Here is a 27,744-nt window from a genome sequence, read left to right as displayed (position 1 = left end):
ATGACAACTGAGCAGACTGTGTGATTTGCTTGACAGCTCTCCAAAAATTAGTAAGGGGACTTTGAGTTTGGATTGTTTTGTTAAATTAGGCCACTAGTTCCAGGGAAATGGTGAACCTGCATAGTATTTACAGACATAATTGAACGGTTAATTGATTAAATAAAATATCACTTATCATTTTATCGTATGCTAATGCATCATCAGAACTGCAAACCACACAAGTAAAACTAAAAATGTGTGTATGAACATATTATTTTCTTTTTATTATGTAGCTATTACAATTGAATTAAAGATTGTTAAAATCTAAATAAATTTGATTTAATGAAATTACATGAAAGTTTTAGAAAACAATGTTCCCTAAAACTGGCAGGTGTGTGACAGGTACAATATGGGGTATAAGGAAAATGATGAGGAGACCATAAGGCGCGCAATATACGTCTCGTTGTTTTTGTCATCTGTTGTGTCTGTGATGAGCTCCAGGTTGAGTTCGGTGAACTCGTTGTATCGCCCCGACCAATCAGAACGTGGTGCGCGTTGAATGCGAAGCGAAGCGGAGACCTGCAATTGGCTGAGGTGGTTTTTTCCAAAGGGGCGTATTTTTCAAGCCATCTTGACTGAATATTTAGCTTCATCCAAGGAACATTAATTTGATATCTTCGGGATTTAGCTGCCTCCAAGTTGCCAACCAGCCTCGTTTGAAAGGTTAAACCCGTGGCCATGAGTCCGGGTCGTGTTTGTGTGTCTGACCGGAGTCTCGGCGGTAAACCGAGGTGCTGAAGATGACGCTGTCGCTCCAGAAATTACCGGCTAGCTAAGCTAACGGCTAGCATGTCCGCCTTGGCTGTGGTCTGTCACTAGCTGACATTTAGCTAGGAGCAGCTACTCTGTCTGGCTCTCGCACTGCAGAGGACGGTTTTTCAAGGTAAATCACTCTGGTATGTTCAGCTTTTTCGGCGCTGCTCGGGAAATCTGCCGTTTAGTTACACTTCTGTACGTCCTGTCCGACAGAGTATCGTTAACGTTATCACATCAGCAACAGACAGTCTTTTTGCAGGGGTCTGGACCACAAAGCAATGCCCAAAAACGCTGCATATTTGCAGTGTCGTGATCTAATGTATACATGCAATTAATTTATGCATTTAGGCACGGTGCATACAGTGCGTCTGCTTTCTGGTTGCTGTTGGCATGTGTAATTGGGCTGCTAATCAACTCGCAGTCCAAATGTTGTCTCTGCTGTTGTGCGCTTAAAATGGCTGACAGATGTTAGATACTCGGGTTGGTATTTAGCGCTCCTCAACCTAACTATGCACAGCAACAAGGGGGAAAAATACAGGATACTGGCATTTGATTGGTGTGAGAGAAATGTTGCAACGTTACAGACTCCTGATTGGACCAATGGAAAGAGATGCATGCAAGCAGTCCAACTTACTGTAGTTGTGTTTGTGCAGCAGGAGTACTTGAGGTAACGTGCTGTGTTTTTATTACAGCAGCACCACAGCTGACCCCGTTTACATAGTAACTGTTGTGTCCAGCATTAAAAAGAAACGAAAGAACAAAATTGACCAAAACTGCAAATTAAGACGGCACTCTATATATTGGCAGAAATAAGGGAATATGATTTATCTGGTTGACATGAAATTCATTATACACTGAGCTCTGATTTCAGAATATAACAAAATTTGATAACCAGTTTGTTAATTATCATTATAAAAAGGCATCATTTCATAATTAAGTGTTTACAACATATTAACCACAGGTCTTGCCCCAGTAGCATTTTTTAATCTAGAAAATTTACAGCATGGAGGTAAAAATTAAAGTAATGTGCAGCATTGGTGTGATTTTGTCCAAATTACTGTACACACATCGACACACACACAAACACACTTTGGCAGTCCTACAATGGTTCATCAGCTGGAAATCAGATCATACTTTTGACCACTAATGATCACTACAATTACTCACCAGTCCATTTTTGCACAATAAAACCACCAACATAGGCACTTAATTCAAGAGTCAACTTCTGCTGCTATTAATATGATAATAACCTAATATCAAAATATTTTTTTCCCAGTAAGGTCAGATACAGATTTCAGATTTTATAGACTCAACAGCTATTGTAACTCTTCATAGATGATTACAAAAAGAGGAAAGTGTTGACACACAATCCCAAGTCATTCCATTGTTAAATGTTTAATTTCTTTCTTTGTATCTGTCAGGAAGCTGGTGTAAATTCCCATGCGGAAGGTGGGGAGGCGGGAATGTGACACAGCTGTTGGCAGACTCAACATGGGAAGGGGTCGAGGAAGAGGTAGAGGAAGGGGCAGGGGATCGTCGCGGCCCCCCTCGCCCTACAGATTGCAGCTCTCACCATCCAGGGAGACACTGACATACGCTCAGGCACAGAAAATAGTGGAAGTGGACCTAGATGGAAGGCTCCATCGGATTAACATCACAGATCTTCTGCCGGTTATTACCGAGGATGAGATGATGGCCCAGGACATTGTTGAGTGCAACAGCAACAAGGAGAACAGTGAACAAACACAGAGTAAAGCCAGATCGTGGAGGAAACCCTCGAACAATAAAAGCAGGAGGAGCGGTAAAAATACATCTCACCAGAACCAGCGGTCTGGCTCTCAGCAACACACAGGACCCGCTAACTCCCTCCAGCATCCGTCCCACCAAAACCCTCTGCCTGAACCCACCTTTCGTACGCTGAGCTCAGTCTGCCCCTCAGAGGCGCCTCCTCTGCCAGCAGCCTACTATCGTTACATAGAAAAGTCACTAGAGGAACAGGACAGTGTGGCTGAGTACGACATGGACGAGGAGGACCTGGCCTGGCTGGAGATGGTGAACCAAAAGAGAGTGTGTGACGGCCATGCTTCTGTGCCTCCAGACACTTTTGAACTGCTGATCGACCGCCTGGAAAGGGAATCCATCCTGGAGTCCCGTAGCCAGGCTCTGTCCCAGAGCGCTGTCGACGAGGACGCTTTCTGCTGCGTCTGTCTGGATGACGAATGTCTGAACAGTAATGTCATCCTGTTCTGTGACATCTGCAATCTGGCCGTCCACCAGGAGTGTTACGGTGTGCCCTACGTACCTGAGGGTCAGTGGCTGTGCCGCTGCTGCCTGCAGTCCCCTTCCCGTCCTGTAGACTGTGTGCTCTGTCCCAACCGAGGAGGTGCCTTCAAACAGACAACTGATGGACGTTGGGCCCATGTTGTCTGTGCCATATGGATCCCGGAGGTGTGCTTTGCCAACACGGTGTTTCTTGAGCCCGTTGAGGGAGTGAAGAACATCCCTCCCGCTCGCTGGAAGCTCACATGCTACCTGTGTAAGCAGAAAGGCAGGGGAGCATCTATTCAGTGCCACAAGGCCAACTGTTACAGGGCTTTTCACGTCACCTGTGCCCAGAAGGCTGGCCTGTTCATGAAGATAGACCCGGTCCGGGAGACGGGAGTCAACGGCACCACCTTCTCTGTGAAGAAGACTGCTTTCTGTGAGCATCATTCTCCAGTGGGGTCACGCCGGGACGGGTCTGGAGATGAGTCGATTGAAGGAAGACTAGTGGGGGGAAGAGGTAATCGGGGTCAAAGGTCCTACACTCAGAGCCCCCCCTCACCACCAAGCAAGAAGGCTACCAAGGGCCAGAAGAAGAAGAATACAAAGGGGTCTGGTGGGTCGACGCGTCGCTCAACTGTGCCTGTGCTGCTCGTGCCTCAGATTCCCTCTCACAGGTGTGATCTTTGCACACTGTCAGAATTTACATACCTTATTAATTTGCTCTTGTGTCTTTCTCCAGGAATATTAATTATAATTATTATAATTTGAAACATTTTTTCTATCTCTAATATAATTCGGTTCTAGTTCATCAAGAGTATTTTTCTGAAATGTACTGATGCCTTACATGATTTGTGTGTTATTGCGACCATCAGCAATACAACGCAGGCTGTCATGTATGATTGTTACATCCTCGCAGGCTGAACAAGATCTGCACAGGAGTTGATGTCCAGAGGAAGAATCAGTTCATGCAGAGGCTTCATAACTACTGGTTACTGAAACGACAGTCACGAAATGGGATGCCTTTAATACGCCGGCTTCATTCCCATCTGCAGACCCACAGGACGACAGAGCAGGTGTGGAGAGAGATGATGTACAGTGTGTGGGTTAAAATGAAAATTAGAGAATTAAACAAATCCACCGCAAATGTAGCACAGTAGTCAGTAGATTGTTATGTGGTGTCTTTGCTTGATCGTGATTTTGTGATAATGAGATGTTTCACAGGAGTGTTTTTAAATGACAAAGGGCCGAACTACTTGACTGTCAGCACTTTTAGCATTTGTTGCATTTTAATACTTGACTACAAGCTAAGCACCGGTGGTTTTACCATCATTCACACATGTGACTCATATTTTAGACTTGTTTTAAACTGGTATCCACATCGATTTTTGTCTTGAAGCATCAGACATGATTAAACCTAATACATCTACAGTGCTTTACATTAATAGAGCATCGGGCCCTCACAGAACCAATTAAGTATGATTGGCAGAGAGCCGGCCAAGTCACTGGAATCAAACCACTTCACACCATGCTTGTATTCTCACACACTCAAATCAAAACATAAGCCCAGACATCACGCTTTGCAGTGACTGATTCAGGAAGATGGCAGGCCTCCACACAGCACTTCACAGCTCTGTCATCTTTCCTGTATATCTCGCACAACCCCAGAGCGTGATAGCGTGGAAAAGGTTATGGATATCAGTTTGAATTTATTGCCCACTTGTTTATAATGTCAGGAGATGCGTTAAGCTGAGTTAAGGTGTTCAAACCATAAAATGTGGGTTTAAAAAAATCACTGTGGATTATTAGATTTATCCACAGTGGTTAGGATTGTAAAAGACATATTTATGACAGCATTTTGGCAGTAATGTGCTTATGGAGCTTTTAATGCCAACTTGAATTTCCATCCATCTATTGTTTGTCTATACCGTTTATGCGTAAGTGTCGCGGGGGGGCTGGAGCCAAACCCAGCCGACACTGGGAGAGAGGTGGGGTACACCCTGGACTGGTCGCCAGTCAACCACAGGGCCAGCGCATACACAAAGAGAACCGTTCACATTCACACCACAGTGCTGCCCAACTTGAATTTGATTACATTAAAAATAAAAGATTATTTCATTGCAAATGTGTATTAATAGCCACAATAATATTGCATAATAATACATTGTTGCTGTTCTTTAAACTCTTTGAAACACATTGAAAACATAGAACAGACATTAATTACACATTAAAAGCAGTTTGTACTCATTTAACCAAAAGTCTGGCCTTGATCGTTAGGATTTTCTTTTTGCTGGTAAACTTTGTGACCAATAAATAAGCTTTCCAATAAGAGCTGGAACCTGCCATTGTATACGAGAGCATACTTGAGACGCCAGAATATATCTCCCCACATCTCAAAAAAAAAAAAAAAAAAAGCTGTTATGTCTTTTTTATGGATTATGAATTAGAAGATTAATTAATTTTGCTGTGTCCTTTTTATGTTCAGAAGGAGCCTGACGAGAAGCTGTGTGCTGCAAGAGAGGAGCTACGATACTGGCAAAAGCTGAGGCAAGACCTGGAAAGAGCCAGACTTTTGGTGGAACTCATCCGCAAGAGAGAAAGGCTAAAGAGAGAACAGGTGCGTTACAGGGGACGTGTGAGTCACGAGACGAGCTCTATTTATTTAGCGTGCTTTTATGCTCCTTTCAGCATCGTCATTTGTCTCCTCACAACATGTTATTCATTTGAACCAATAAGAGTAACCTTGAATTTCCTCTACTCTCCCCTGTGTCTTTGTGTCATCATTCTTCAGATGAAAATTCAGCAGGCTGCTCTTGAATTGAAGTTGACCCCTGCGTTGGTGCTGCTGCGATCCACCTTGGACCAACTGCAAGAGAAGGACACAGCAAAAATCTTCTCGCAGCCGGTCAACCTATCAGAGGTTGGTGCAGTTAGAAAACAATAGGTTTAAATACACACTTTTCATCCAGCAGCATATTTGCTTTGGCTTTACTTTGCCTCGGCTAACAGTCTTATTTTCATGATTCACTGAGGTCCCAGATTACCTGGAGTTTATTTCCCAACCCATGGATTTCTCCACCATGCGCACCAAACTGGAGGGACACGCCTACTGTTCCATCGCAGACCTAGAGAAGGACTTTGACCTCATGATCTCCAACTGCCTCAAGTACAACTCCAAGGACACCATGTTTCACAAGGCAGCTTTACAGCTGCGGGAGGTGGGTGGAGCCATTCTCCGTCACAGCCACAGGCAGTCTCAGAGCATTGGCCTGGACCCCAGCACCGGGATGCACCTCCCCGAAGCTCTAAACAAGCATGGCTTCTACCACTGTACATGGGAGGACGGTGAGTAGAGAGTGTGAACTAGCTATTTCTTCTTGAACATAACCCTTATGCCTCATCTGTTCATCTGCCTTCATCTCCTCTCCTGTTTCTCTTCATATACTCCCTGCAGTCGACTCTCTCTTGGACCCGGAGAACAGACTGCACTTAAACACAGACGAACAGCTAAAGGCCTTACTGGACAAACTGGACATGGTTACCTCCATGCGTACCAGTGGTGGTCGAACCAAACGCATTAGGCTGCTGCGCCGGGAGATCAACACTCTAAGACAGAAGATGAACCAGCAGCAGCAAAACTCTCAGTCTGTGAATGGCAATGACAAGGAGGACGAAGGAAAAGAAGAGGGAGAGGAGGAAGAGGAGGAGGAAGAGGAAGAGGACGAAGAGGAAGAGAAGAAAAAGAAAAAGAAGGCAAATGTTGATAATGGACCCTTGACAACAGTGTCTAACTCTGCAACAGGTAAAAAGTATCTTTACTTTATTATTTGAATACTTTTCTTCAATTTATGCATTAATGTAATTAACGTAACGTAACAGCAGTAACTGCATTTTTATGATTAGAGCTGCAACTGCCGTTTTCATGATCAATTAATTGCTATGAATGAATTAATGATAATGTCTGTACCATGTCAAATTAAAAAAAAAAGAAAAAACATTGTCGAATGTGGTGTCTTCAGATGTCTTGTTTTGTACTATCAACAGCTCAAAATCCAAAGAGATTCAGTTTACAATGACAAATAAAAGAAAAGCATTAAATCCTGACACTGAAGAAGCTGCAACCAATGAGTGGTTGGAATTTCAATTAATAAATGACCTGAAAATTAAGATCAATCGACTGATCCTTTCAGTTGAATTCATGATCCTGACATAAATGTGTCTTTGATGCAGATGACTCTCCACCTGTGCTCGAACTTACCTGCCCAGTATCATCGCCGCTACCAGGAGATGCTCCTCTCGAGCCCCCTGTCCTGGGTATCGTAACTGGAGGGCGAAGATCACCCGGACGCTCCTACAAGCGTCAGAGGTCATCCCGCAGTGGAAGCAAAAGCCAAGGTGAAGATGAGGCTGAAGTTGGTGAGACGCCATCGTCACAACCGGAGGCTGTTCACGAGGTTACTCCGCTGGGAACGCCCCCGACCCTGCCTTTGGTTGGAGTTGGACGTCGCACATCTGTTCTGTTTAAGAAAGCTAAAAATGGCATGCGAATGGCGAAAAACAAGTCTCCACCACAACAAAATGGGAAAACCAATGATGATAAATCAAACGGGTTGGACAGCACTCCTAACAGCCCAAAGTCACCCAGTGTGACCAACATCACCGCCTTACCTCCTACTCCAAACGCCTCCCCTACACCTCCCTCTCCTTCCTCACACCACCTGAGGTCCAGAGGCCACAGCTCAGAAAGTGAAGCAGACAAACTCCCTCCACCACCCAGAGAAGGAGGTATGGACCAAAAGGATCACCGTGTTACAGAGAGAGATTCTAGACAGACCATGTTTGTCACTGTTTCATTTGTGTTTTTGCTAGGCCTGACAAATGGAAAGCACACCTTTGCAGACCATGAGGATGATGACCAAAAACTTAAGTGAGTATGGAGTCACTGTGGCAATGGGCCTCTACTGAGAACTTTGAGTGAGAATTTATGGAACAAATGGTCAGCATTCGTTAGTATATTATATATTGCCAATTTATGGATTTTATTGGCATATTTCAGAACAGCAAGTCTTACATTTTAGTAGTTGCTTCAAAACTTCTCCAACAGCTGCCTCAAGGACTTTATACAGGTTATTGTCCAATATCATGCTGTAGGTAGTAATATTTTTGGACATTAGGGGAATGTCTGTGATAACATCCTTGGGGATTAGGAGATTAGATTCCATCTCCTCGATGGCCTCTTGTGTTAGTCCTTGTCCACTTTGCTTTTGAAAGACGATCGTTAGCACCTAACATCATGCAGCCTAAAGTATTCCCTCTTTATGTCTGTGACTGTCACAGTACAGCGCTGCTCATTGGCAGCTGTTCTATTTTCTAATTGTTATAAAATATTCTAAACTACATAGTGGTCCTCTAATGCCAGAGTTATGGATTATGCTAATGAGGACATCTCACAAACATGCACCTTGTGTTCATCTGGCTGAAACGAGCCATTTACGACAAGTTCGTGCGATTAATGGAGCTTGGTGAATCCAACTTAAACACAGAAAAGTTTAGGATAAGATTACAAAAATGCTTTTGCTTGAGACCTGTTGTCTTTTTTTTAGGAATTGAATTGTAGTTATAAGTCTCACCACTTTAAGGTAAAAAAAAAAAAAAAGCACTCACCTGGTTTCTTTCTCTCCTCTTGTTTACAGCTGTAGTGTCTCCCCACCCAAACGAAGTCGCGGTAAACCTGCATTGGCTAAAGTTCCCAACAGTGAGAACGGAGACATCTGTGGGTCTGGTGTGTATGATGAGAGGGCAATCAAAATACAGCGAAGTGCCTCAGGTTTTGTGAGAGATTTAGCACACAAAAACCAAAAGTTTGTGATTTTCATGAGCAATAAAAGTCATGAGTAATTAATTCTCACTTTGGGCTCAGGGGCTGTCATGAACACAAATTAATTTGGATATATTGGAATATCCTGTTCACAGGAAAGTCTACGCTTCTGTCTTTAGATAGTGAGACCGAGCTCGCACCTCTGGACCTTGTTTGGGCCAAATGCAGAGGATATCCATCATACCCAGCTATGGTGAGGATGTATTTGATCTCTAGTTTAGTAGTATTTCTGTGGCTCATAGTGCCAAGTCTGAAAGGCTGACTAGACAAAGGCCTCATTGCGTCCATCCGTAGTCAACTGGCTGACATAATTGATTGTTGCAGATTGTTGACCCAGAAATGCCCCAGGAAGGGCTTCTTCACAATGGCATCCCCATTCCAGTGCCTCCTGTGGAGGTGCTCAAACTGGGCGAGTGGAGGCAGACGGAAGAGGGGGAAAAGCTCTTCTTAGTGCTCTTCTTTGACACCAAAAGAACTTGGTAAGATTCAGACGGGCAGGCTAAGGCTCATGCTGAATTAGATTTTTCTCAGTCACTTTGAAAACTGTCCCTCTTGGTTTTCAGGCAGTGGCTCCCTCGGGACAAACTACTGTCGCTGGGGATGGATGACACTGTAGACAAACTGCGCTTAATGGAAGGCAAGAAACCCAGCGTTCGCAAGTCTGTACACGCCGCATACGACCGGGCCATGGTACATTTAAACCACGTCAGAGGAAATCTGAACTTCACTCCCTCCAATTTTATATAAATTTTTTAGTTTCAAGATTTTATCATCTTAAACAGGCTGCTTGGTTGTATGTGTAGAAGCTTCATCAATGCTCTTGAAAAGGTGGGAAAGTAAAACAAACGATTACGTTGTATTTGAAGGATTTCCTGCATAAAACTGCTCTGATTTTCAAAAATGGAGAGAAAAGGTGCTTGAAGACATTTTCCTAGATGAATTTGTTCATGTATTCATGTAATTTTTAAAAAGATTTTACACAACCACAGTTGCTATGAGTCCATGTAAAGTTTTTATTTTTGGCCAAAGTGAGTCCTGGCTTAAAGGCAGAATGAGTAGGATTTGTTGGTTGCGGTTTGTAAACACACCGTTCAAAGATGACCTGCCCTCTCCTGTTCACCAGTAGCTTCCTCTTGCACCTCGTCGCTACGTTTTTAGAGTCCCACCCAAAGGTTTAAATGTCCAACACAGCAAACTTAAGAAAATCCCAGCAGAGAGGGTAGGGTCTCTGCAGCCCCCCCGCCACACACCTCATAAGTGATGATTGAGAGAGACATTTTTTGTATGAGTCTATACATCGTTTGTTTTTTAGGAAAATGCTACTCATTCTGCCTATAAAAAGTGTAAATATTTAATCGTCATAGGGATCGTCTTGAGTCAAAACATATTTAGATTGTATTTGCCATTGAAATGTCACTGTGTTTAATGAAGTGTGAAAGTCCCACTTAATGTTCACGTCATATCTGGACTCGAGGATGATGATTATTTTCCTCCCATAAATGCTTTTCCCAATTCTAAGTGGTATTGGTAATATTCTATAAACCATTTTTTCCCCAAATGTGAAATGCACCAAACTCTCTCCTGTGAATCCTGTGGGATCCAGCCTTTTAGTTACCACTGATATTCAAAAAGAAATACATCAAACCTGCCCAAGCTGGGATTTACATTAAATTTAAAGCTAAGCCTGAAGTGGAGAATAACTGGTTCTACATTTGAATATGGTTTTTATTCAACAATTCTGAGAATTGCTTTGTAGATATAACGATCTAGATGTCACAGTAATGAATAGAAATGCTGATAGGTCTCAGCCACTGGGCTGCCAGTGTGAACATTCTTGAACTGTGAGTCCGGTTATGACGTGTTTAGGTGGCACTTCAGAGGTCTTTACTTATTTTTCCATATTGTGAAACTGTATTATGATACTAGAATGTCGGAGTACCCGGTGCAGCTAATCGGTTAGTAAGATGTGAAGCCACTATAGAGGTGAAGCTGATTATTTTGGGGTTATGACAAAGTCTACTGCGATCACTCACTGAAGAACTTGCAGTTTGCAAATGAAATGACTTGAAAAGCACAATCGGTCTGTTTAGAAAAAAAAAACCTACTAGGATTGGTGACTCCTGGAGCCATATATGTGGCAAAAACGTGTGTGCGTGTGTGTGTGTGTGTGTGTGTACAGTATATACATATATGAATACAACCTCAGTGTAGTAAAGGTGCATGTGTATAGTTCTGTAAATATGTAAATCTATGTTTATATTGGCTTACATGAAGTAATTTAAGGAATGCAAAAATCAAATTTAGATTTTAATTTATAATCTGTGGCAGTCGAGAGTGTTATTTAAAAAGTAAAATATTGAAAAGATTTATGTATGATGCTAAGTAGCTCTTTGTAATAGTGATGGTGTTCACCAACATGTCAGAACATATAATCTAGAAGTGAGGTGGCACAAGACCTGAGCTCTGTAGGCCGCAGTGAGCGCACTAGTCTACAAGAGTTTTTTTCTTTGTCTTGGGTGGCACAGATTTTTGATCTTGTCATTTGAATAGTACCGCAGGATCTATAATCTGCCTGAGACAATATTTTCTCACACAAGAATAAATGCTGTTTGAAACAACTACATGTGTAACGTCATCTTTTCACCGGCTGAACTCTTTGCGTCAAAAATATTTCAGAACAGAATCTGTAGTGTAGTATAGAAGAAAACACTAAGGTTTTACATCTCCACATAATTAAGAAAAGGAGAGGCACTCTGCAAAGCTTCAAAAAAACATTTCAAATCGTCTCTGACGGACCAGACAGGTTATTGAAATGCTGCAACATTAAATTTGTTTAATGCTGCTTTTGTCCTGCACCTGTAAACAGCTGGGGCTGGATGTGCACACTTTACTTGACCTGAACAATAACCTGAACAACTGGCCCATTTCAGTGGCCAAGAACTACAGCCTACTGCTGCCTTTTGGAACAAGTGTTTGCATAATCATATTTCAGTTGCTATGTCAGGAAATATCAAGTACCCATATCATATAATAGGTTTTATATTGTATATAGGTGTTGTAGTGAGGGCATCAGCCAATTAACTTGTACTATATTATACTTGTTATTATCTGTACATTATAATGCTGTAATGTAAAAATGTAAATAAAAAGCCAGGCATGAACTCTTAAGTTCTTGTTAGACCTTGAATATGTTGTGAGTTAAAGGAAAAAAATAACTGTGACTTTGACATATTTACCATTAAACTAAAACAATATCTGCCAGGTCTCCACAATGAATTTGTCACATGCCACAGTGCACGTAGTTATCAGTTTACCTCTGGTGTTAACACTTTGTTGACCGTTTAAAGGACATACTTGGTGGTAAAATAGTAACGCTGCCCAAACACGACATTAGAGTTGGTTTATTCTGAGGCTGAAGTGGAGAGGAGGCTCAGGTGAGGTCTCAATTAAATGTTAGTGATGCTTGATTTGAAGGGCTCCTTAATTCCTGATAATGTTCTTGGATGTTTCATGGAAAGAACTATGTAATATGGTACTAATTATAACAGCTAGAAATGGAAAGAATGGCTCTATTGAAACCCAAGTAAACATTCAATTCATTCAATTATTATTCATCATTGGAAACTTTATTGTCAATGTTTATAGAGCTGAATTCTCCCCTGTAGTAAGTGCATGTTCAGCTTACCTGCCATGCAATGACTAAAAGACTCAAGGTTACACCAGTTTTTTCTATTATTAGTAAAGCATAGTTCTTGCCACGAAACTCCAATAATCACTAAAGACCCAAATTAAATTACAGACCCAGAAAATCATTTGCCACTTTCAGGTGGATAAGACAATGCATCTCATTCACGTCACCTCTACTTAATTAGGACAAGTGTAGATTTGTGCAACCTGGGATTTATTTCATAATACTATAGACATACTCTTAAGACTTCAACTGACAGGAAATTCCTCAAAAGGACACAAGGATGAGGCTACTAGTTATAGACCATCTTTACAAAATTATTATTATCCAAAAAGATAAGTTGTCCGAAGTCACTACAATAAATGTCAACGGATCATCGTACTAGAAGTATCTGCAGAGAAACATTGTGTGAGCTTAGTGGCTTCTTAGCTTAACAGCTGATCTCCAGACTAACGAGGTTCGACTCCTAGCAATGAAAATACTGACAGTGACACTGATGACCATGGAAAGTGATCAGGTGTAATAGCCTGGGATTTCATTGTTGTTTCCTACACAAAATGTATCATGAATGAGACCTGATCGTTTTGACTTCGGTGGGATATGAAACAACACTGTTTGAAAGTTCTGTCATAGGGAAGTGCAACCAAAGTCATACTGGGCAATTTGTTTGTTCATGGCCCTGCATGACATTTGGTGGCCCATCCCTGCTCTGGCAGCTCCAGTTGCTGTTATTCCAGTTTATGTTGAGCCCAAACACAACATACTTTCATTTCTTTCATATCCTGTTTGGTAACATTGGGTGTTTTGGAGTCGTGGAAAAAAAAAAATCTAGTCTGAGAAAGTTCATTTTCCTCCTCAGCTTACACAAGAATGAAGCGATGGAAAGTTATCGCATATGAGTGAACTGTCATATGTGAGGTACATTCACTGTCCGTGAGGAAAATTTCTCTCTTGTTGCAGTAATAAAACAATATAAAAACACATAAATATCATTGCAATTATTGTCTACCACAGTTCAATTTAAAACATACTAATGCTGTTTTGCCCTGACTCCTTCAGATCGAAAGCAGTGATGCACTGACATGCTCTCTTGTTCAGGTAAAGAAATAATACTAGTTTGAAAGAGATCATTCCTTCTTAAATAGTGTAAAACGTAGTGTTTGATTCCAGTAGTCAATGTCTGTCAAGTCCAACAAGTGTCAAAAGAGGGTTCAAAAATATCGCGGAATCAGTGTACAAACTATTGTTGAATGAGGCAGAGCAACTATGGTAGTGCTAAGAGAGTCCTATAGAAGAGATAAGAAGCCGTTATCTGTGGGGTCTTGCTGGTCAGATTTGCCACCTCGAGAGCTCTTGCTGGGGTTTGGGGTGGTTGAATACTTCGGGGGGTATCTGATGAAGAGGCGGTCCTCCTCCTTTTTAATCCACCTTAGAAGCTTAGTGATAGCAGTGATGGCACAGGCCTTTGTCACCAGAGGACTGAAGCAGGTGTACAGCTCAAACTTACTCGTAACCTACAGCAGAGAGGGAAAAATGGCATTTTAGATGGGGGACATCAAATTATGAACACTGACTGCATGATAAGAACGTAGCTTAGCACAACGATTGGAAACAGTAGAAAACAGCTACCCTGTCTTGATCCATCTACCAGCATCTCTACGGCTTCCAAGTTAACAGGTTATGTACAGTATATATAGTCACAGTCACAGCAAAGAAATAGTCCAGCTTAACCCTAACCCATAACTCCCCGTAAAACCACAACTTGTCACAAGTTTTTCTCCGGGTTCAACCTTTGAACAGTAACCCTAGTTTCCAGTATTTATGCTAAGTTAACCGTCTCCTGTTTCATAATGAACAGACAGATATGAGAGAGATACTCATCTTCTCATCTAGCTCTCTGCAAAAACACTCTCACACAAAGACAGTATTTAGCGGTTGTGCATACTGAGGGAGCAGTGAGAACGTATCGGTAAACACAGCTACATACCCAGGCGAGCAGAGTTTCCCTCTCAGCGACGTGGTAGATGAGCTTGAGGGGTCGTGAGGTGCTGTGGATGCGACTGTGCATATAACGATAAAGGTCCAGCAGTCTCATTTTCTCCTCTTCACTGCTGTACGGTGCCTCCATCTCTGGGCTACACACAGCAACAAATGGTAAAAGATTTTTTTTTTTTTAAAAGATACAGAAATATATTAAAACATAAAGTTTATATTGTCCATTAAAACTACTGATTTTGATATTTATGAAACTAAGTTGACACAGCTTTTAAAGAAAAGAAATGTTTTCCTCTTATCTGTTCTGAACAGTGATATGTAAATAAAATTATCAATATTATTTTAAGTGTACTGTTTGCGATTTGTTATTATTATTTGTAATTTCGCATTAATTTTCAAGGTTTTTATTGGCTGCTGGTTTATGTAATAGGACACCTAATGCTTTCAGTTCAGCTCAGTGAGAGATCAGCGAAGGGAATTGACAGGATTAGTGGAAGAAGATTTAAGTTTCATAGAATCTTTATTTCTCTGTGCCTTTGTAACTGGAAGCTCCATTTCAGTAACACTTTCATTCTGAACTACCCAATATAAAAACAGAACACTTTTCTTTGTAAATACCAACCTCACTAAGCTGTAATTTTTCTTAAGAATAAATGGGCTTTCACAATTTCTCTTACACAAGGTATTTATACTGCTGTGGCCTTCATGTAAAATATTTCTCTCTTTTCTTTAGACTACGAACATGTTACATCACAAACTAATATTTAAAAACAAAAAGAGGTCTTATGCAAGACAAATGTCTCGCCAAGTTTTCTACATGCAGTGCAACTAATGTTGAGATATTATACAAAAGCCCCTTTTTTAACATAAAGTTTAAGCTCATGTGTCCCTGCTGTAGTTGCAAAGTGCAGACAGACACACAAACACACACACACCTGGTGAACTGAGTGAGTTGGCGGTAGTTGTCTGGTACGTCAAAGGGCTTGTACATGAAGTGTCTGAGGTCTGAGACGCCCACTTGGCTCACACTGTACGACTGAACTTTGGCAATGAGGCTCAGGGAGTTCTGAGCTGCCATGGCCTCCTCTATCTTCCTCTTGCACTCAGCTACAGCGTAGAAAGCCTCCTTGTCTGTCGAGAGCAGCAGCAGACAAACAGTGCATTCTGGAGGGTCCAGGTAAGAAATGTATGCATAAAAGTAACAGTCAGGATTAAAGAGGGGGAGGCAGATGGGAGTCCAGATCTCCCCAGCCTGAAAGGCAGAGGAGGCTCCAATGAGGTTGAGCAGGAGGTGGACATCAGCGGGCTCCAGCCTGGTGTCCTCGATAACTGTCTTTTCTTGGACAATGGTGAGCAGCTGGTTGTTGGCAATGAGGATGGAGAAAACCAGATTTGGGGTGATCGCTTTCTGTAGGATCTGGCTGAGAGAGTCCCTGAGAGAGGAGGCTAAAGGCAGGCAGTGTACCGCTGCTAGCAGGAAGCTGGGGTCAGAATCCACCAGGTTGAGAAGACCGTCCAGGATCTTCTCCGAGCCCGCCAGGAGTCTCCTCAGGTCGTAGTTTTTCTTGTGTTCAAAGATGCGGGATATGCTGGCCTGGGTGAGCATGCTGATGATCTGATAGTACACGTAGAGGAGCTCTCCACGCAGCTGCCGCTCGGACTGACGACTGCTAGAGACACACACCAGCACTAGGGGCCCTTTCTGTAAGAACACCACGGTGTGCTCCTCTGATGGAAGGGAGAAAATAGTTATCAGTAAGTAATGAGCATAATGCAGGAGGCAACAGTGGATGTCTACTAACAGTGATTGACAACTCTGCACTCGGAAATATCGCACAAGTTGTGGACTTGGAAATTAGCAGACTTCTGCTTGTGTTTAGTATTACAGACGCTATTCTTTTATCTGCTTTTATGTTGTTTTTTAGGCTGCGTCCTTAAATGCTGTTGCTTTTTAAATGTCTTGTGTTTTTTAATTGTTGCACTTTGAGATTTGTACCTCCAAATGTAAAGTGCATTATAAATAAAATGTATTATTATTACTATCATTATTCTCTATGGTGCAGCACTTTTTGTTGATTGGTGATAATTAGTTTCTCCACTCTATTCTTGAATCCTTCATTTATGTAAATAGAAAATGACATCGACAATTACGTTACAAAAGTTAAAAAAAAAAGAAAATGCTCTCACCTGAATAGACTGAGCGGATGATATTATCTCCACTTTGAACAAAGGAAACCAGTGCCATCATGACTCCCATTGTAGATGAAAGGGCCTCTTCACTGCCATATCGGGAATAGATGGGTTTGCCTGCTTCACTTAACACAAAAACATGCTTCCGGTGCTGCCGCCAGCTGTCTGCTGTCACATCCTCATCACGGTGAGACATGAATGCAGGAGATTCCTGGGTGCCTGCCTCCAACAAGGGAGATGACCTTCCCTTCACACCTATACCTTGCTCCTCCAGCTTGGCCTTGGCCAGCATTGTAACGACAAACTCCCCAGAGTCGCTCTGATTACTGTCAATGGCAGCATCCTCGTTTCCTCTGTCAGACGACTGGGTGGACATGTGGTCCTGACACTCTGAGCTCTCTGTCTCCTCAGTCTCTAGCTTTGTTACCTGGTTAGATGGGGGCTCTGCATCCAGACTCTGCTCCTCTGCTGTAACATCTAACTGGAGTGAATCTGCAGGCTCCTCTTGATTAGCAGTGCTGCTGTCATTTCTCTCCACCGGGTCAGGAAACATGTGATTCCCCAAGAGGGAGAGAGAAGTCGCCAAGGTGTCAGCTAAGACGAAAACAAAGTTAAATTATTAACAACATCATAAAAACGAAGACATGTGAGCAGAAATTTGGACTAGCTTTAATGAGAGATTAAATTATTTACCAGCTGGATTGCTCTCAGAGGGTGGATCACAAATCTTTACTCCCTGTGCCTCTCCTTCTTGATGATTGTCTCTCTCCATGATACCATCCCAGTCACTGGAGATAGATTAAAAAGTTAAATACTATTACCAAGCAATTCCGAATAAACTGCTTAATAACTAATGTACTCCGCTGGTTGTGGCTGAACCCTTGAGACAGCGTGCATCTCAATCTCTGATGAATAGGAGCACTTATACTCGACCAGTGGGCAGGTCACATGATAACAGAGGATAACTGGTTACATAGGAGAATTTCAACTCCAAGATACCAAACAGACTCTGGAACCAAAGCCTGATTACAACTTCGAGCAGCCAGGCTAATGTTACACTACAGATAAACGGAAAGTATTTGACCGCCAGAGCTACAGAGCTAACGTTTGTTTAATACTAGCTTAAGTTACTTATAAAGCCAGTGTTAGCTTGTCTGCTAACGTGCTCAACGTCGAGGAGTCTTACTTTTCTGAGCTGATAAATGTTTAGCTGTGAATTCCGATGCAACCAGGTGGATGTAGTTTCAAGGCTAACATTACCTGCTAGCAAGCGACACATACAGATCAATTTCATGGCCTTGGCTCAACAGTGAGCATGCAAAGCAATCGTGGTCAAGTATAACTAGACAGACGAAGACAAAGAATGAAACTTACGATTTCGTACCGTCGAAACGTTGCGTTAAATATCTAAATCGCTACATTAACTTTCAGCAGCAGCCGGGTCGCAAACAAGCTGTCAAGAATGAGAAGCAGAAAACAAATTTTCCTCTTACCACAGCAGACATCCGGAATCTCTGATGACAAGATGAGCTGACCAATCAGGCTGCTCGGTGCCCACCACTAGTCCCGCCCCCTCAGGCTACGCTCTACGCAGCGCTGCGTGAGACAGTAACGTAAATTGTAGCTAGGAAACCCAAACCTCCAGTAATTTTTTGGGATGTTTTGATGGTTTGGCCAAATTCATTGAACACCGTCGGGAATTAAACATAAACTAAATGTATCGCTTTACATAATAAAGGTTGCAAACTAGGGATTGTTACTTGCTTTTTAGTGAAGATACGTAGCTACATCCGTGCCCTCTTTGCGCTCTCATACTGCTCCCTACAAAACTTTAGGGAGAAAAAACACCAGTTATTTTTTAACCACTTATTCCGGAGCTGGTTGGATCTTTAGCTGCAATTTCTTCATCTGAAATAGGTTTGCTGTGAGTCCGTTTGACCTGTGAAATGTTTGACCGGCCCAACACTCATGTTTAAAACCGATGTTTCACTCTGCACAGGCTTGCTAAAGCTAGCGTGGAAATGCTGCGTTTTTAACGATAGTTTCGCTCTGGACTCAAATTGTGTGATTCCTGACATACAATAAACATGTGTGGGGTAACATGAGCACAGCTGAAGATGGAGCCCGCTGCTGGAGACAGGTTATTCATGAATGTTTACATTTTCCCCCGAGGTTTGTGAAGTGAACGCTTAAGGTGACAAATGTGGCATGTAGCAGCATTAGTTTTGTACTGCAAAACGTAATGCATTATGGGATATATTGCGCAAACATAAACACTTTTGAAAGCAATAATCGAAAGTGTAGTTTAGTAACAAGAAATGTTACACTGATGTTTGTTGCTGACAGCTAACGCGGCTGCGCGACGTAAGTTACGTCAGCTCGGATTCTTCACTTCTCTGCGCTGATAACAAACACCGTAACGGTAAAAATGGCGCCCAGGATGTCATACGTTACCTAGCCGATGCGATGTTTTTGAAAGAATCTACCGGATAAATACTTCACACTTGATCTCATATAAGCTGAATAAACGGACGCTATGGAGGAACCCTGGGATTTTGAGTTTCTGTCCCGCATCGCTGACGGCTGCTTGTCCTTCCTCTCTGAGTTTGTTGACGACTGGATCGCCAACGACATGAGAGTCTCCATATTCAAAATACTACTCAGCTGGTTGATTTTCAGTCTAATCGCAATTCACTTCGCGTGGAAAGTCTACGGGAACACGGTGAACGATATGTATTATCGACAAGGTGAGCCTTCACACACTTCCTCTGCATCATTGCTAAACCAGTGGCAGCCACGTTGGCTTCATGTCTGTGTGTTGGTGTTGATGTTCAGGGGCCGGACAGAACGGAGGCACACCTGAGACAGCGCCTCACCTGAGCGGATGGTAGGTGTCCGAGCACCCATGTACCTTCAAACAGGTAGAAAACCCTCCGCGCACGGTCTGGTGCGCTGAGGCCTCATCTGGGATGGGTCACCATCAGTGCGGAATGAGTGTCCAGGGTTTTTACTACAGTCTGTAGTAAAAACTATATCTGCCTCCTGGTTGACTGAGCGTCTGATTGTTAAGGGAGACTGCCTTTACTTGTAAAGTTGAATGAATACAGTGTAATTATGCCCTTTTAACTGAAGCTGTAGCATTTATTGTCAATATATCACTGATGATGGTGTGGTTATGGATAGCATTATAGACATTTTATCATACTTGGATTGCATTACCATGACTGATTCTTGAGTTGTTTTGATTGTAATGACATTCTGTTATTCTTACAGGCAAAGCAAAGCAGGAGAGACCCTGAAGACTCATCGAGATTAACAGGACGACATTGTTGGACTTTATTCAAGAGACAGCGGGCCAGTTTACATCTCCCAGAGACATTGGGTCCACAACACTGGGTTGCTGATAATAAAGCATCTTTAGTGTAAGATGCATTCACCTTCAGGTGACGCGTCAGAGAAACATCTCTTATTGTTTACCCTGCGTACCAACTGTCACACTGATATCCACTTAATTATATAGTGCTGTGAGATGTTTATTTTGGCCTGTCAATATTGGTCGTGAAGCAGAACCCCTCTGCATAAAAGCCTAAATTGATCTTGCTGGCTTAATGGACAACTCATGAGGTTTCTGTACAAATGTAAAAATATTTATGGGTTTGCGTGTTTCTTCAAGAACCCCAGTTCTGATAGCTGATGTGATTTTTTTTTAAATTTAATTTTATTTTGACCATTAACAAGTAAAATAATTTAACTTGATTTGAATGATGTATGAAAGAAAAAAATACAGTGGGACACACAGGATCATGTGTTTTTTTAATGGTCATCCTGAATTGCATCAACAGGAGTAAGTGAATGATGTGCGTGTGCCTAGTGACGAATAGCTAGATTCAGCGGTGCACAGGGTTATTTCTATTAATGCTATTTTCCAAGCTCATACACATGGTCCGGAATACTCTCATAACATGGATTGAGCATTTTGTGCACTTAATGAGCAGGATAGAGTGCCTATCTAAAGTATTTAACCCCTCCCCCAGATCCCTACAAATCAAAATTAGTTACAAATGTAAAATACAAAATAATTGATTGCACACTCTCCCTGTTTGACTCATCTGAAGTGCACAATTTGAATGAAAATCATCGATGTGTGACATGATTTTGCCATATTTATCTGAACTACATAATGCGGACAAAGAGACTTCCATAAGAAATGTTTAACAAAAGAATTCAGGAAAGGATACAACACAATCCAGAAGGCACTGAATATTGATGAGAACGGCACCATGGTGCAGTAAGGACACGCCACACTTACATCTTTTTGCCTGAATGCTTCACCAGTTGTAACTTAACCAGAGCTACCAGAGGGGAAACTTGCAGAAGATGTAGGCTGTCCCACATATCACCAGTACAGCAGGCCCCAGTGGCTTTTGATGATGGAGTGTAAAATGAACACTTAAAGGAAAACCTGCTGCACTTTGCAAGAAAACGAAGCCAAAATGGTTTAAAAACAAGTGTGTCAATGTCCTGTGTGGTCAAATCAATACTTACACCTCAATCCAACTCAGTCTAAGCTGGATGTGAACATTTCTATTCATTCCAAACCCATGTCACTCAAAGGTGCTTTTGAGCAGTTTTGCAAAGAATGGGTAAAACACTGCAACGTTCAGATATGCAAAGCTGAAACCAACCTACCCATATTTGGTAAAATAAAGGCTGTTCAGTGCTACCAAAGTGCCTCTTTGCTTCATATCTTTATGCTCAGTACATACAAACTCATTTCATTTTTCCAATGTGTCAAAAAGGTTAAACTGATTTAATGTGAAATAATAAAACATGAGAAAGTCAAGCTTTCATGTGCCCTTTATGACCCATGTTATAGTCAGCTATTATAACTGAGAAGTTATAATTCAGTTATAATGGTGAAGTCTGTAGTACATGACAGTGTACTGCAGTGTGTATTTACAGAAATGTTCAGTTATAGTCTTTGTCAAAGGAACTGAACGATAAAATCATTAGCATATTTTAAATATATTTAAGTTTATTTACAGTGGTGTGAAAAAGTATTTGCCCCCTTACAGATTTCTTCTGTTTTTGCTTTATTGTCACACTTACATGTTTCAGATCATCAAACCAATTTTAATATCAGACATAGATGACTTGAGTAAACACAAAAAGCAGTTTTTAAATGATGATTTCATTTATTAAGGGAAAAAAGCTATCCAAACCAACCTGGCCCTATGTGAAAAAGTAATTGCCCCCTCCTTGTTAAATCATGAATTAACTGTGATTAACCACATTTTTGAAAGCTGAGTTCAATTTCACTTGCCACACCCAGGCCTGATTACTGCCAGAGCTGTAGAATCAAGAAATCACTTAAATAGACAACATGAAGTAGGCTGAAAGATCTCAAAATGCAACTCATCATGCCCCGATCTAAAGCAATTCAAGAACAGACAAGAAACAAAGTTATTGACATCTATCAGTCTGGAAAGGGTTACAAAGCCATTTCTAAGGCTTTGGGACTCCAGAGAACAACAGTGAGAGCCATTATCCCCGAACGGAGAAAACATGGAGCAGTGGTGAACCTTCCCAGGACTACCGGCCTACCAAAATGACTCCAAGAGTGCATCAACGTCTCATGCAGGAGGTCACAAAAGAACCCCAAACAACATCTAAAGCACTGCAGGCCTCACTTGCCTCAGTTAAGGTCAGTGTCCATGATTCAACAATAAGAAAGACACTGGGCAAAAATGGCCTCCATGGGAGAGTTCCAAGGTGAAACAAAATGAAGGTTTTGGAGTGACCTAGTCAAAGTCCGGACTTAAATCCGATTGAGATGCTGTAGCATGACTTTAAACAGGCCGTTCATCCTCGAAAACCCTCCAATGTGGCTGAATTAAGACAATTCTGCAAAGAAGAGTGGGCCAAAATTCCCCCACAGCGATGTGAAAGACTCATCGCCAGTTATTGCAAATGCTTGATTGCAGTTGTTGCCGCCAAGGGTGACACAACCAGTTATTAGGTTTAGGGGGCAATTACTTTTTCACATAGGGCCAGGTTGGTTTGGATAGCTTTCGTCCCTTAATATATAAAATCATCATTTAAAAACTGCTTTTTGTGTTTACTCAGGTCATCTATGTCTGATATTAAAATTTGATCTGAAACATGTAAGTGTGACAAAAAAGCAAAAACAGAAGAAATCTGTAAGGGGGCAAATACTTTTTCACAGCACTGTAAATGTATCTTAATATTTAGTGTATTTAAGAGACCAGGAGCAAAGCTGGACGAAAACACAACTGTGGAAGTTTGGTGCAAATAGCTTGATTGATATTAAATTTGTTGTGTATGAAAACACTGATGTCATTGTTGTTTGTAGATGCTAGAGAGATGGCGCTGCAGTGATTTAAAAAAGGATAATCAGCAAGTCCACTATTTATAAGCTTTTTGTTCCCTGTGGAAACCTCAATGCTGATAACAAAACTGGTGACTTTTTTTAAGTCGACTCTTATCTTATACTGTGTGGTTGTTATAATTTAATATAACAATACTAGTCTTTCTTTAATATAGATTTACAAAGAATTTCACAGATAAAGGCCAAAAATGATGAGAGAGTTAAATAAACAAGTACTACAATACCAAGTCAGATAGACAGAATACTTTATTTATCCAGATTCACTAGACTTTAATAATTTTCTTTATTGTGCTTCGGAATCAATGTATGTTAATGGGAATTGGTGGAATAAGAAGCATATGCACATCCATCACATTGGTGCAGGTTAGACCAGGCACAAGTAAGCGCTGCCCAGCAGAAAGCTGTGTGAAAAAAGTGTAAGAATCATTGTTGGTAAGGAAGTTGTCTATGTCCAGTCCTTGTGCCTGTGCCTCTTCATACAGCCCCCCATCAGTGATGGCCCCTGCCGCCTCAGTGGGCCCATCCTGACCATCAGTTCCACCACTCAGGAACACAGGACCATTAGGCGGGAGCTTCATGCCTCTCATCTCCAGTCCCACTCGCAAAGCCAGCTCCTGGTTTCGACCACCTCTACCTTTACCTGTCAGCTCCACAGTGGGCTCCCCTCCAGCTAACAGACACGTGGAGCCCCATCCTTCTGTACGCCCCTCACCCAAGACCTGCATGGTACGGCAGAGGTCCCAGCTCTCCACACCTACTTCAGGCCCCAGCCTCAGCACCTCAGCGGCAATCTCTGGAGGAGGTTCCTCTCGAGCACAGGCGAAGCGAGCCAGGAGGCCATAGAGTCTGGATACTGACCTTACATCACCACACACTCCTGGTGCCAGCACGACAGGGCGGAAACCTAGCTCTCGAGCACGGAGACCTGCGCTCTTCAGGGCGACGCTGTTGGAGCCGATCACAACGTTGAGAACACGTCCTGACGTATCGGATTTATCCATATTCTCACTCCCACGGGGATGTGGTCTCCCAAGGACATCCTTTACTGAGGCTGGTAGAGACTCCAACAGCTTGTAACGTTCAAGGATTGACAAAACTTCCTCAGGCCACACCTCACTATTCACTGTGGGGCCACTGGCGATCAAGTCTAGAGGGTCCCCAATTACATCGGACAATATCAGCCCAGCCACCTGTGAAGTAGTGAATAGAGGAGTGATATTGGAGGTACAACGCAGGAATGAGTTCTCCCCCATAATAAAATGTTGAATAAAGAAAAGGATATTACCTGGGCAGGGTGAGCAAACTGTGCAAGCCCTCCGCCCTTCAAGAATGACAGGGCGCGTCGCACGGTGTTCAGTTCCTGAATAGTGGCACCAGCAGCCGCAAGTTTGCGGGTAACCTCCAGTTTCTCTTGCAAGGAGATTGGTGCAATAGGCGCAGGTAATAGCGCGGAGCCTCCACCTAGACAAAATTTCGCCACCTTGTATTGAAGATTTACATTTCAAGGTATGATTTTGTAAAGAAAAAGAAAATAAGGATGTCTACCTGAAATCAGTACAAGTAGCAGGTCTTTCTCCGTCAGGCTACTGGCTAACTGCTTGATCTCTTCAGCTGCCTTCTGGGCATCATCATCAGGCAAGTTGTGTTTAGCTCCCTCCATTACTTTGATGCAACTGTTTTCTTTTAATAACAGATGGCTGTGATGGAGGAGAAAAACATATATTATGCTACATGATCTTATTTTTAGTGTAATACTTAAACATGTTAACATCCTAGGACTTTTGCTTACACTTTCCCATGCTGCTGTAATGTCTGCTGAATCCCATGTGGCACGCTTATTATTCCTTTCACTAAGTGATCCCCCACAATCCTCTCTGCCTCGGCAGCCATACCCAGCACAGCTTTTCCAAAGCCCACCAAGTGCAGGTTGTGTTTAAGTGTGAATTTGTGACCATCGATAGTGACTGAGTCCTCCTTGCGCACTATACTCTGCCGGACCACGGCGTCTGGCTGCACAGCTCCCACTGCAGCTGCAAACACCTCTCGTGCCCGTGAGTCCATTGACATTTTGCACAATGTAGGTTTTCTCCTGCCCGCGAGGGCCAGAAAGGGCTGAGGCCGGAACAGGGAAAGAACACGGGCCATGGACAGTTCAGTAGGTCTGAGCAGAAATTGTCTGAGGGATTAAGAATTCAAACCACAGTTTATAAAGCCAGTTACCACAAAAACCTCGATCTTTTAAAAACACCACACACACAGAATATGACAATATGCAGAGAGGAAAAGGTCAGATACTCTACAGTAATTCACAAATCTTTTTTGTTGTTTGACGGACACTTTTACCTCTCAAATACATTTTGAAGAATCAGAAGGTTAGCTGTATATTCAGTTATTCATCATTGTGCACACTAATCTTCTCCAAAGAACTGACATTTCTGCAATTCTAACTGGCAGCATGGACTCAATATATCAAAATTCATTATATTATGGCATTGATTGTGTTGGTGTCAGGTCATTACTGTTGAAAAGGAAATTTATGTCAAGGTGAGGGACTGGCACAACTTTACTTACTATAATGGTGCTTTGAAAGAGGAATCAGTTTGAAGATTAAAATGCCAGTGACATTTGTAGCATATAAGATGTATGCTTAAATAGTAATATTATACTTCAGGTTAATAAGTTGTACAGTCTTTTCACAGATTGGTAGCTCTGCCGACCTGTGGGTAAATCTGAAGACTTTGGGAGTGTGTGGTATACCTATTCTACTCACATAAATGTATCGTGTGTCAGCTTACTTTTAAAGGCTGAGAAGAAAACATTGGCTACTTTCTGTCCTTAGATTAAACCAAATTTTTATAGATTTCTGATTATCCTAAGCCAGTTACACATTCCCCTGTAAAACCTCTTTAGAAGACTCATAAGGCTGCCTACCTGTGAATGTTGCAAATGGGATGTAAAGCCTGTGGATTCCTGCAGAAGCCTGTTATGTGCACTCCGGCTCAGTAGTCAGGCAGTGTAGCAAAATGTGACCAGGGGTCGACTGGAACTGTGTACCATGTGTGTAATGATTGACTTGAGTGCACCACAGGACACATCAAACAAGTGACCAGCCAACTGCGCATTTGTCTCTGTGTAGTCCCTTGGTCATCAAAACAAGAGTTCTGTGACACAAGAAGTTAATGATGTTCTGGTATGACGGTGAACACGGCTTATGAGCATTGTACCTGGCAGACTTTGGAGCTTTTGATGGTGCATAGTTCAAAGGGTACACAACCTGGTGCGTGTTTACTCTGAATTCATATGCACACTGGTTGCAGGTCTTGCTTTCTTTGACTGGTGAAGACACCTATAAACCCTGAGATACCCTAAGAAATAGTACTTCTGCAAATTGGTCAATCATCAGTGTCTTATCCTTTCATATCTCTGGTTGTATGAGGCTATTGTGGACATTCAGAATTCAATGAGCAGGACTACTAAATAGCAATGTTTCATTTCAATATGACTTTTGGACCAATATTAAACAAGTATTAGATGAGCCAAAACAGACAGCCTCATATGCTTATTTTATCTATTGAACATTTCTCAATTTTAATTTTCCAGAAAATGTATTAATCACGACATGCAGTAAACTTATACAAATAATCAAATAAAACTACAAGTACCGTGATAGAGGATTGTATCCACACCTAGTATCCTTACAGTACATAATTTATAAAATCTAAAATAAACATAACATCAACATTTGTTTGCTATTACCATCACCTACTTTTAGTGTATGTCATTGTCATGACAAACCTTTCATCTCACAAAACGTATCCTTTTTATGCAGGGAAGACCAGACTGGACATGACCACACACCCCTCAGCAAGTAGCAGCTGTCAGGTTTGCACACAGGTTTTTGAACATACCACTCGTTATCTTAACATTTGCTGATTGAATTTAAAATACAGAGAATGTTAAGGTTAAAGATGAATCGAACGTTCCCACGAACTGATGGATTCTATTTTTACTGACACGAGCCTGAACAGTTGTGACGTTTCATGGCCGTTGCCGTGGTTACCGTCGATCTTCTACACCAAACGTGCGCGCTCTTGATATTTAATAAAGTTGGTTCATACCTTCCCTTTCTGTGAGGTAGAAGCTCCTGCTGTTATTTTCTTCTTCACGTCTCCTGCGTCCATTTCGCTGCGTGGAGCAAAACCTGGAAGCTGACAGAAGACAGAACAGGCTGACTAACACAAAAGTGCCAAATGTGTCAGAAAGTGCTGGACCAAACACTTTTCAGAAGGACAAATGCAGCTGTAAATTGCTCAAACGGGCGCAGGTGGCAGTCAAGAGCAAAATATCAACTTAGTCTCAACTTGCCTCTGTGAGCGGTGTTTTTCTTTGTAATTCACCGTAACGCTATCGCCTATTTATCCCGTGTTGTTTCTGTTGCTGTCTGCTCATGGGACCATGGCTGATTTCCCAACTATCGCGATAACCCATGTGGTTTCCGGTCAGTGCGCGTGCCTGATGATGAATTTG

At 42.1% G+C, this 27,744-nt stretch overlaps 4 protein-coding genes across 7 annotated transcripts; 2 read left to right on the top strand and 2 right to left on the bottom strand.

The window, feature by feature from the left end:
• The first annotated feature begins 666 nt into the window (after positions 1-666).
• Positions 667-11,553, top strand: brpf3a (bromodomain and PHD finger containing, 3a). 2 transcript variants are annotated; one of them, XM_070838093.1, is made up of 13 exons: positions 667-922; positions 2,217-3,734; positions 3,977-4,133; positions 5,543-5,674; positions 5,849-5,977; positions 6,090-6,402; positions 6,512-6,859; positions 7,288-7,842; positions 7,927-7,984; positions 8,751-8,839; positions 9,055-9,128; positions 9,260-9,414; positions 9,499-11,553. In XM_070838093.1, exons 2-13 carry the CDS (start codon positions 2,236-2,238, stop codon positions 9,680-9,682), a joined length of 3,693 nt encoding a protein of 1,230 aa, XP_070694194.1. In that variant the 5' UTR covers positions 667-922; positions 2,217-2,235; the 3' UTR covers positions 9,683-11,553. The 2 variants fall into 2 exon arrangements, with proteins under 2 accessions (XP_070694194.1, XP_070694186.1); XM_070838085.1 differs by having other exon boundaries at positions 9,031-9,128.
• Positions 11,554-12,380: 827 nt separating this feature from the next.
• On the bottom strand, positions 12,381-18,268 carry mon1bb (MON1 secretory trafficking family member Bb). Of its 2 annotated transcripts, none has more exons than XM_070838106.1 (6): positions 18,183-18,268; positions 17,502-17,596; positions 16,806-17,402; positions 15,554-16,346; positions 14,611-14,758; positions 12,381-14,137 (listed from the first exon to the last, which is right to left on the bottom strand). In XM_070838106.1, the coding sequence occupies exons 2-6, from the start codon at positions 17,578-17,580 to the stop codon at positions 13,910-13,912; spliced, it is 1,845 nt and encodes a 614-aa protein (XP_070694207.1). In that variant the 5' UTR covers positions 17,581-17,596; positions 18,183-18,268; the 3' UTR covers positions 12,381-13,909. The 2 variants fall into 2 exon arrangements, with proteins under 2 accessions (XP_070694207.1, XP_070694215.1); XM_070838114.1 differs by having other exon boundaries at positions 18,193-18,260.
• A 960-nt stretch (positions 18,269-19,228) lies between these two features.
• Positions 19,229-21,651, top strand: tcta (T cell leukemia translocation altered). The gene is made up of 3 exons (XM_070844488.1): positions 19,229-19,555; positions 19,644-19,695; positions 20,082-21,651. The coding sequence occupies exons 1-3, from the start codon at positions 19,345-19,347 to the stop codon at positions 20,122-20,124; spliced, it is 306 nt and encodes a 101-aa protein (XP_070700589.1). The 5' UTR covers positions 19,229-19,344; the 3' UTR covers positions 20,125-21,651.
• A 1,807-nt stretch (positions 21,652-23,458) lies between these two features.
• Positions 23,459-27,662, bottom strand: glyctk (glycerate kinase). 2 transcript variants are annotated; one of them, XM_070843236.1, is made up of 6 exons: positions 27,579-27,662; positions 27,336-27,425; positions 25,007-25,393; positions 24,763-24,914; positions 24,503-24,678; positions 23,459-24,407 (listed from the first exon to the last, which is right to left on the bottom strand). In XM_070843236.1, exons 3-6 carry the CDS (start codon positions 25,360-25,362, stop codon positions 23,517-23,519), a joined length of 1,575 nt encoding a protein of 524 aa, XP_070699337.1. In that variant the 5' UTR covers positions 25,363-25,393; positions 27,336-27,425; positions 27,579-27,662; the 3' UTR covers positions 23,459-23,516. The 2 variants fall into 2 exon arrangements, with proteins under 2 accessions (XP_070699337.1, XP_070699346.1); XM_070843245.1 differs by lacking the exons at positions 27,336-27,425; positions 27,579-27,662 and adding an exon at positions 26,149-26,705.
• Between the last annotated feature and the right edge of the window lie 82 nt (positions 27,663-27,744).

Source organism: Pempheris klunzingeri, chromosome 2, assembly GCF_042242105.1.
Source record: "Pempheris klunzingeri isolate RE-2024b chromosome 2, fPemKlu1.hap1, whole genome shotgun sequence".
NCBI classification, from domain to species: domain Eukaryota; kingdom Metazoa; phylum Chordata; class Actinopteri; order Acropomatiformes; family Pempheridae; genus Pempheris; species Pempheris klunzingeri.
This window is presented reverse-complemented; position numbering and strand designations above follow the sequence as displayed.